Source organism: Lithobates pipiens, unplaced genomic scaffold (assembly GCF_037356315.1).
Source record: "Lithobates pipiens isolate NorthernLeopardFrog02 unplaced genomic scaffold, aLitPip1_a1.2 Scaffold_3, whole genome shotgun sequence".
NCBI lineage: Eukaryota > Metazoa > Chordata > Amphibia > Anura > Ranidae > Lithobates > Lithobates pipiens.
Window position 1 is genome coordinate 252,942,441 of NW_027507790.1, and position 9,612 is coordinate 252,952,052.

The window sequence follows — 9,612 nt, forward strand, 5'->3', positions numbered from 1 at the left end:
GATTCTATTTATCACCATCAGTCATTTAGGACAACATTGGATCATTCAGAGATCCTCGCTGAACTTTTGGAGTGAGTTTGCTGCACTGAAAGTAAAGGGGCCGAATAATTTTTCACGCACCACTTTTCATTTTTTTTTATTTGCTAAAAAAGTTTAAATTATTGAATAGATTTCGTTCCACTTCACAATTGTGTCCCACTTGTTGGTGATTCTTCACAAAAAATTAAAATTTTATACCTTTATGTTTGAAGCCTGAAATGTGGCAAAAGGTTGAAAAGCTCAAGGGGGCCGAATACTTTCGCAAGGCACTGTATATCTACATTAAAGCCTTAGTGTAGCTAAAATAAAAAAACAGAAGCAACACAAGGGTCATAACTTAGTAGGACGTGTCCCTTGTGCTGATTCTATTTTCTAGGAGAAATCTTGCTCCTCCTCCTCCCGTGCCCCCACCCCCGCAACTTCAGTTTTCCTGTGCGGCAGGGGGTTAATACCACTAAGTGGTTGTCACAACCTCTCGTTAAGGCTATGCCCACCCCCTCTCTACCCAGCTCTACCATTCATAGAAACTGTACTACAGTATGTATGAATAAAACCTGATCTCCAAATGAAGGGCGGGCAAATGATAGGTAAATCTTCCCCCTACATTCTCAGATTGTGTTTCATTCATAGAAGCTTTAGTAAGGCTTCTGTAAATGGGGCACTGGGAGGAAAGGGTGGACATAGTCGGGCGCTAATAATAAAAGCCTGTGACCGCTTCTTAAAGCAGAGCTCCACCCCAAAGGGGAAGTTCTGCTTTAAGGCCTCTTCTCTCACTCCTGTTTCTGAAATGGAACTTTTGGGAAGGAGGGGGGAGGAGAGGGTAACTGATATTGACAGGTACCAACCACCACTTCTGCTCCAACCGCCTAGGCGATCGGAAGTAGAAGTCCTTTTTAGATAGGGCAACTGGAGCTCCGCTTTAAGCCCGGCCATACGTGGATGAAAATTCAGGCAGTTCGGTGGGGACTGGATTGGCACCCTGGTTGTACACAAGCTGATCTATCAGTGTACAACCAGCCAGTCAGTTTTTTCCTGAATTAAGTGCTGCCGGCTATAGCCAGCAATACTAATCATTGTGTTCTATCAGCAGGGAAGGCTCCCCACTGGCAGAACACAATAGCCTTGAGGAGGCATTTCCCCTGTTGATGAGGGAATCCAGCAATTTTCACCCATGGTGCAAGGAAAGAAAATTGTGTAATCTTTGGCCAGCCTTAGTTGTATTAATGCCCACTGCACTGGATGATTGTGGGGCTGGCATGGACTAAAGAAGAGGAATCAGCACAAGGGATATATTCTAGTGACTGTAAGTTATGTCCCTTGTGTTGATTTTTCAGTTTGTTTTTGTTTTTTTTATTGTAGTTGCACTTAGGCTTTAGTTTGTGTGCATTTGTATAAATGTGTAAATTTGTATAAATAAATATAATTAATTGTCCTATAGATCCGCGAGCCAAAAAAGAACAGTCCAATGTCTGTGCCACAGCCCGTAACTTACCTAAAAGTAGAACTATAACTATTTAATTTCTGTGTGTATCCCTGCATAACCCAACCCTTCCCTAATTTATCAATGTTCGGTCTGAGAGATGAAGACACATACAGGTACTTAGCTAAGCTTTGTGAAAGTATATTCATGTAAGAATCCATAACTGGGTTACATGTTGGCTTTTTATATCTGCTGGGATCTGAGCAGTAAATTTGTTTAAACATTCTGAGGATTAACATTTTCTTGCAAAGTACCTTAATTTCTCTTCTTTATTATACAGTACATGTGTTTGTTATTTCCTCTGCATTTACATGAACATCAAGATAAAACGAGGGGCTGCGATGGTGGGTGTGATGTGAAGGGGGTTTACTATAGTCACTGTTTCTTCACAGGGCTTTAAATCTGGTTTAAATCGGTTGTAAGGGCCGGTTCCCCCTGGTGCGTTGTCTGACATCGCATGTGAATCACACCGCGCTGCAGTGCAAATCACATGCGATCTCTGTGCAATGCGATTGCAGCCATACAGATAGTATGGCTGAATTTGCATTGCATTCGGACCAAACGCGCACAGGAACCTTTTTTTTGGGTCTGCAGCAGGATCGGATCACATGGGTGTTCACACCCATTGCGATCTGATTCCTGTCCGAATTTGCAGTTCCAGTATGCCAACTGATTTGTGGGGTGTTAACTTTCAATTGACACTCCCAGCAGTTTGCATAGGACAGTGTGAACTGCGACTAGGAGACGTGAGATGCGGGAACCCGCAGTGTATTCGCAGGGTTCCCACATCGCTGCAGTGTGAACCAAGCCTTAAGGCTAGGTATTTTTTTATTTTTATTTTTTTACTTTAAAGTGTTACTAAACCCACAAAGGTACAATCAGTCTGTATATGCAGTAAAGCATGCTTGTTATACTCACTGTGGAACCCTAAGGGGTTAAATCCTGCACATTGTGTAAAAAGACTGTTTGATCCTGTCTTCTCTGATCTTCCCCTTCTTTCACAGTCCCTAATGCATCTGATAGAACAGAGCCTTGGGGGCCCTCTGCACATGCTCAGTTTGGTGTATATTGTTAGAGAGTTTTTTTTCTTTGGGAGAGTGCATGTGATCAGCACAGGGCCAGACAGGGGGTCAGGGGTCATACAGGTTAATAGGACAGTCGGAGGAGAACTAAAACTCCTACAAGCTTTAACCAGACACTGATGAAAGTCACAGGACTGCTATATACTGCTGATGAGAAAGGGTGTTTAGACGTTTATATTTGCTAAAATAATTGCATTTCCATGTTCTGTGTACTGCGGGAGACCAGATATAGTGAATGCAGTCTCCTGGGTATAGGTGTGCGCAGGAGGTGTGCCTGGGCATACCCTAATCACTGGTGCCCATAAGCATATGGCTCTGTGCAGGTTCTCTTTCAGCACCCCCAAATTCACGGTCCATTTTTGAGTTCTAAAGATCTTTTTAATCACTTGTCCAAAATAGTCAACAGGGCCGGATTAACATAGGGGCTATTGGAGCTGCAGCTCCAGGCCCCTTACCTTGCCCATTTGGCAAAAAAAATAAAAATAGACCTACCCCACCACTGGTCAAAATTGGGGCTCCTGTCATCTATGGTTCCGGAGATGCAGGGCTCCTTGCACAGTCTATCAGAAGCTACATACAGAGCGGCCAGTCTCAATGGACAGCTTGGAACCTGCAGAGTTTGACAGGCAGCACCGCCTGTCAAACTCGCCTATTGATTTCAATAGGGCCACTCTGCAATTGCAAGCCAAACTCGCTCGCAGTAGCAGCATAGTCCAACAATATAAAAATATCATTCAGCAATTAAAAATAAATAGGAGGCAGTAGCACCTCATGAACGCCTGTCAGCTGCTGCTATACCACTCGTTGAAAAGCAATCCACCACAGATCACTTTTCAGAGGACAGTAATCATTACCGGAAATGTGAAAAACTTGAAACACATCATCCATTTCACACTCCCCACCAACCAGGTCACTCCCCAGCAACTTCCCATGTTAGTCCCCTCCCTTCAACTTATATCACAGGTGACCATTTCCCAACCTGCAGATGACAGATCCTACTCCAAAAGATATCACTCCCAGTTACTCCCCCCACCCGCTGATTGACACCCCCCCCGCTGACAGACATCTCTCCTCAGCTTGTCCCCACACGCCCCTTCACCGGCTGATTTGTGGATGGGGGAATCAATCCCACAGTGTTGTGTTCTGCCAGTGGGGAGCCTTCCCTACCCACACAATACAATGATCAGTGTTGCTAACTATAGCTGGCAGCACTGACAGGCTGGTTGTACTCAAGTCGTTTAATAGATTGACTTCTGTACAACCAGCTAGCCCATACACGGATTAACTATGACTGGTCTCTGCTTAATTTTAATCCATGTATGGCCCGCTTAACCATTACGCAGTCCCTAAACATCCTTTCACAAATCTTTACGTTTCCTTCCCAGATTCCTTAATCCTTCTCACCTGTACATATAGTGCCCACTGTCATACCCTCCACACTCCTCTACTGTAATACTGCCCTCTGTCATACCCTCCACACTCCTCTACTGTAATACTGCCCTCTGTCATACCCTCCACACCCCTCTCCTATACCCTCCACACCCCTCTCCTATACTTGATGCCTACTGTCATACCCTCCACACTTCTCTCCTATATATAGTACCCACTGTCATACAGCCCACAATCCTCTCCTGCACATACTGCCCACTGTCATACACTTCCATCTTCACCCGGTCCTCTTTCCGGGTTCTGTGCATTCGGTCGCTTGCCTTGGCCGGGCTCATTGATGTCGCTCCCACGCATGCTCATCCGCATCCTCTCTCTCTCATATCCTCCCTCCCTTACCCCTCACCCCTCTCTCATCCCCTCCCTCCCTTACCCCTCACCCCTCTCTCATCCCCTCCCTCCCTTACCCCTCACCCCTCTCTCATCCCCTCTCTCTCTCTCATCCTCCCTTTCTCTATTTAATTAAATTTGTCATACAAAAAAAAAAATTGCATTTTTTTTTATAAAAAGCCCCACCAAAATCTTCAGCACCAGGCCCATGATGATCTTAAAGCGGTAGTAAACCCGCACATTTTTTTTTTTTTTTTTACCTGCAAAGCAAAAGGCATAATGAGCTAGTATGCACCGCATACTAGCTCATTATGAAATACTTACCTTAGAACGAGGCCCCGACATCTGGCCCGATCCACGCCAAGGGAGCTGACATGCTCCCTCGGCGTTTCTTCCGGGTATCGCGGCTCCGGCGCTGTGAGTGGCCGGAGCCGCGATATCGTCACTCCCACGCATGCGCGCAGGAGATCTCAGTCCGGCCGCTCGGCTGCTGCCGGATTTTGACGGCGAGAAACCCCTTGTGCGCATGCGCCGCTGCAGTCAGCGGCGCATACCGAAAGGTTTAGGAGATATTTTTTTTACCTACAGGTAAGCCTTATTATAGGCTTTCCTGTAGGTAAAAGTTAAAAATGTGGGTATACAACCACTTTAATCCAGCCCTGATGTAAGGTGGGGGACTTTTCCGTTAATTTGTGAAGTGAAACAGGAGCACAGAGCTGCAGAATTGGATGGTGCTTTCATAGTTCCGGCTGCAGGGGTCAGGGTTGCCACTTACATTGAATTGAGAAGTGTCCCTTCATTCCTCTGCCACCATACCCATACACACACGTGTGTTTGAGTTTTGGGGTGCACACCCTAATGCGATAGGCTATGCACACCTATGGTCCTGGGTTTAGTAACACTTTAATGCTTTCCCTGCTTCAAAAAAAATCCCACAAGTTGTATTGCCCCCCTCACCTCTTTTATACTCAGCTGAGTCCTATCTCAAATCAGCAGTGGTCTCTCTCCCTCTCTCAGGGGACAGAGGCAGCAGGGAAAACCATTGGCTTTTGCTGCTGTCAACCAAATCCTGTGAAGGAGGAGTGGTGGGGGGGGGGGGGGGGGGGGAACGCCACGCCATGCTATGTATGTCTATAGAGACACACAGCGTGGCTCAGGAGCGAGTCCGCAGGTGTGGAAGTGGCTTCTATGCTGACACATAGAGAAGAGGAGCAGCAGAGGGGGAGCCACGCCATGCTGTGTATGTCTATAGGGACACACAGCCTGGCTTAGGAGCGAGCCCGCAGGTGTGGAAGTGGCTCCTATGCTGGCACACCAAGAAGAGGAGCAGCAGGGGAGGAGGGGGAGCCACGCCACGCTGTGTATGTCTATAAGGACACACAGCCTGGCTCAGGAGCGAGCCCGCAGGTGTGGAAGTAGCTTCTATGCTGGCACACAGAGAAGAGGAGGAGCCAAAAGCGCAGGCGAGGCACCCCAGAAGAGCAGGTTCTGTGCAGTACCATTACACAGAGCAGGTAAGTATACCACACTTATCATTTTAATTTAAAAAATTACCCATTCCAACCTCTTTAAAGACAAAAAAGGAAAAATTAACCATAGCTGCAAACGGATTAGGGGGGGTATAAAGACCTGTAAGGTAAAAATGTATCTCATTTATAGGCATTCACCCCATACAGTTAGCAAAATGCATTTTTTTATTTTTTATTGGTGGTGGGCCTTGGTGGGCGTAAACCTGCGCCAACAATTTGCTGCCCCCAGGGGTCCCTTGCCTTCTGGGGTGCCGGTCTTCAGGTGGCCTCTTTCACACGAGCTGACCGATTGGGTCCGCATGTCAGTTTTTTAGGTGGACCCAATCGGACCCTCCATTGCCCTCCATGGAGCGATGGCTGTCAATGGACCCGCCGACATCCAATCCTGTCCGCTAAAAACATATTGGATTGGATGATATTCGAATGGAAACGGAGAGGTCTGCTGCTTCTTCTCCTTTACTGTCCAATCACAGGCTCGGGGATGGGGAGGTGACGTGTGAGTGTTGTTTATAACTAGACTCTTGACAACTCTATGGATATCTAACTTTCTGTGTCATGTTTCTGTCTTCCCAGCTGTTACAGTCTTATGACGTGAAGGAAGATGCAGTCCTGTGCTGCTCTATGGAGGTGAGCCGCGAAACCCCGTGTTGTCCTCATCACTGTGTATGATATCACCGTAGATTGATGTATTGTCATATGTACTACACTGGACACAAATCCAGACTGGATTGCTGTGAATATGTATGTAGAATTGTCACTTTTTTGGTGGGCTTGGTCCATTTCATAACTGAGATTTTACATCATTTCCTAAACGTTAAACAGCCAACACCGCATTTGAAAATAAAAGAATTGGATAGGGAGGACACAGGTGTAGCCCTCATTTATGGATACCCAAGTACACATGAGGCTCCTTTTCACACTTCTGAGACTTAGGCTGCATTCACACCTGAGCATAGCGGTTTCAAGCAGAATTTACCGCGATTTGCCGCGATTTTGTGCAGGGCAAAAGGTCACCAATGTTAAAAGAAGAAAAACGCCCAAATCTGCTCAATTCGAGCGACAAAAAAGGGTCCGGAACTTGTTTGAGCTTCAGGCGTTCGGCTTCAGGCGACATTGGAGTGGAGATGTGAACCATCTCCATTGAGAATAATAGATTTTTTCTCCTCTAGCGTTTTGTAGCTTCAGGCTTCAAGCTACAAAACGCTCAGGTGTGAATGGGGCCTTAGGATCCAACTTGCGAGACCCCAAGTCAAAGGACATGTGAAATTCAATTCGTGTCTAAAAGAGATGTTCCTACCGACAATATAGAAGTTGCTGCGACTTCAGAAAAGGTTCCTGCACTGCTTTGGTCCGACTTTTGATGCAACTTTGGTCCAGAGGATGTAAAATCAGATCAAAGTCGCACCCAAAAGTCATGTAAGTCGCACTGTAAAGTCGCAATGCAAGTCATCTCGCAAGAGTGAAAAGAGCCTTATAGAGATGAGCAAATTATTTTGCGACTACCAGTATATCAAGGCACAGCAGCGGAATCAAACTCGTTACCGGAAACTGAAAATTCTCCTGAACAATCTCTTCTGTTAACAATTTGTGGAGATTCCTTTCTGTTGGGTTTCCTGAAAATGTATCTAAAGCCAAAACTTTTTACAATGAGGACACCTTTTCCAGTGACAAGTATCCCTGCCCCTTTTCTATAGATTACCTCTCACTTCCTGTTGTGACTTCATGGCAGAAAATGAAGAGAAATCTCTTCAGACTCGTTCTGCCTTGGCCTCTGAAGAGTGATCTGCACTTTGATCGCTCTTCAGAGAGCATTTGACAGATAAGGAGGCTATCTGTCTATGGAGTTGATTTACTAAAACTGGAGAGTGCAAAATCTGGTGCGGTTCTGTGTAGAAACCAATCAGCTTCCAGTTTTTATTGTCAAAGCTTAATAGAACAAGCTGAAGTTAGAAGCTGATTGGCTACCATGCAGAGCTGCACCAGATTTTGCGCTCTTAGGTCTAAGTACCGTATTTATCTGCGGATAACATGCACTTTTCCCCCCTGAAAATTGGGGAAATCATGTGTGCTTGTTATGCGACGATTCCTGCTGTCTCTGAGGGGAAGAGGAGGGGCGAACGCCACTGGATTACACAGAGCCATGATCTCCTGTGTACCTGGCACTCATTCACACATACTCCCACTGTGTGTGACTGAGTGAAGGGTGCACAGGTGATCGCGGCTCTGTGTAATCTGTCACTGGCGAGGCTGCAATGATCGGCAAAGGCGAGGCTGCAGATGGGCACTGAGCAGACTGCATTGATGGGCAATTTAGAGGCTGCAGATGGGCATGAGCAGGCTGCATTAATAGGCAATGGTGAGGCTGCAGGGATAGGCAGCATTGATGGGTACTGATATACAGCACAGATAGGCAGCATTGATGGGCACTGATAGGTGGCACTGATGGGTAGCTTTAATGGCCACGGATAGGCTGCACTGATGAGGAGGCACTGATATGCAGCACTGATAGGCTGCACAAATGGGCACTGATAGGCTGCACTAATGGGCAGCTTTGATGGCCACTGATAGGCTGCACTTATGAGGAGGCACTGATATGCTGCACTGGGGCTGATGGGCGCTGATGAGGCTGCGGCTGATGGGCGCTGATGAGGCTGCGGCTGATGGGCGCTGATGAGGCTGCGGCTGATGGGCGCTGATGAGGCTGCGGCTGATGGGCGCTGATGAGGCTGCGGCTGATGGGCGCTGATGAGGCTGCGGCTGATGGGCGCTGATGAGGCTGCGGCTGATGGGCGCTGATGAGGCTGCGGCTGATGGGCGCTGATGAGGCTGCGGCTGATGGGCGCTGATGAGGCTGCGGCTGATGGGCGCTGATGAGGCTGCGGCTGATGGGGCCTGATGAGGCTGCGGCTGATGGGGCCTGATGAGGCTGCGGCTGATCGGCTACATTGATGAGCATGTATGTTAGCCTGAAATTGAAGGAACAATTGCACTCTTTGAATCTAAGTGGGCAGCTGCAATGTTCGGCTAACATCTCTTTCTAACAACGCCTCTGGAGTGCATTCTATTCTTGAAATAAATCTATAGTGTAATATAGTGTTTTATAGTTGGCCCCCCTACTTTTTGTCCCTGTCCCCCCCCCCCCTTGTGCTCCCCCCCTCCCCCCAATATGAAAGCTGGAGATGCCAGATGCCACTGCATGTAAGTCAGTGACTCCATACCCCTGTGACAGAGCATCCGGCTTGAGTGTTACCCTATCATTAATGCTGGCCATACACTATACGAAAAATCAGCCGAACCCTTTTTCGAAAAACAAACATTCGGCCGTGAGTGTAAACGATAGTGCTATCATTTCATTACCGATAAATCGTTCAGTGAACGTAAATGTATTTTTTGTTTGTTTTTTTTAAATATACTTAGTGCAGACAGTTCGGATTGGGAAACGCATTAAACTTTCAATTTATCGTTCATTCGAAACTGTCAATTTTTTTTTTCGGCTCAAAAACGTCCCAACGATTATCGATTTTGTACCCAATAAAGGGTCGAAAAACAAATAAACTGTCTAAAAGACCGAATTTCAGATGATTTTTCGTATAGTGTATGTTCAGCATAACACAAGGTAATTGTCTCTGGTGTGCATCTGTCATTCAGGGCCAGCTAAAGTCTGGGGACAAGGGTTCTTTTTTTTTTTATTTATTTTTTTATATTA

At 46.6% G+C, this 9,612-nt stretch overlaps 1 protein-coding gene across 2 annotated transcripts in view; it reads left to right on the forward strand.

Annotated features, from left to right (window-relative positions):
- The window catches only part of CTIF (cap binding complex dependent translation initiation factor), a 361,752-nt gene that overhangs the window by 337,399 nt on the left and 14,741 nt on the right, over nt 1–9,612 (forward strand). For both annotated transcript variants that reach the window (XM_077463042.1, XM_077463043.1), the window contains exon 12: nt 6,480–6,533. In XM_077463042.1, the coding sequence (XP_077319168.1) occupies nt 6,480–6,533 (54 nt within the window). The remainder of the gene's footprint in view (nt 1–6,479; nt 6,534–9,612) is intronic.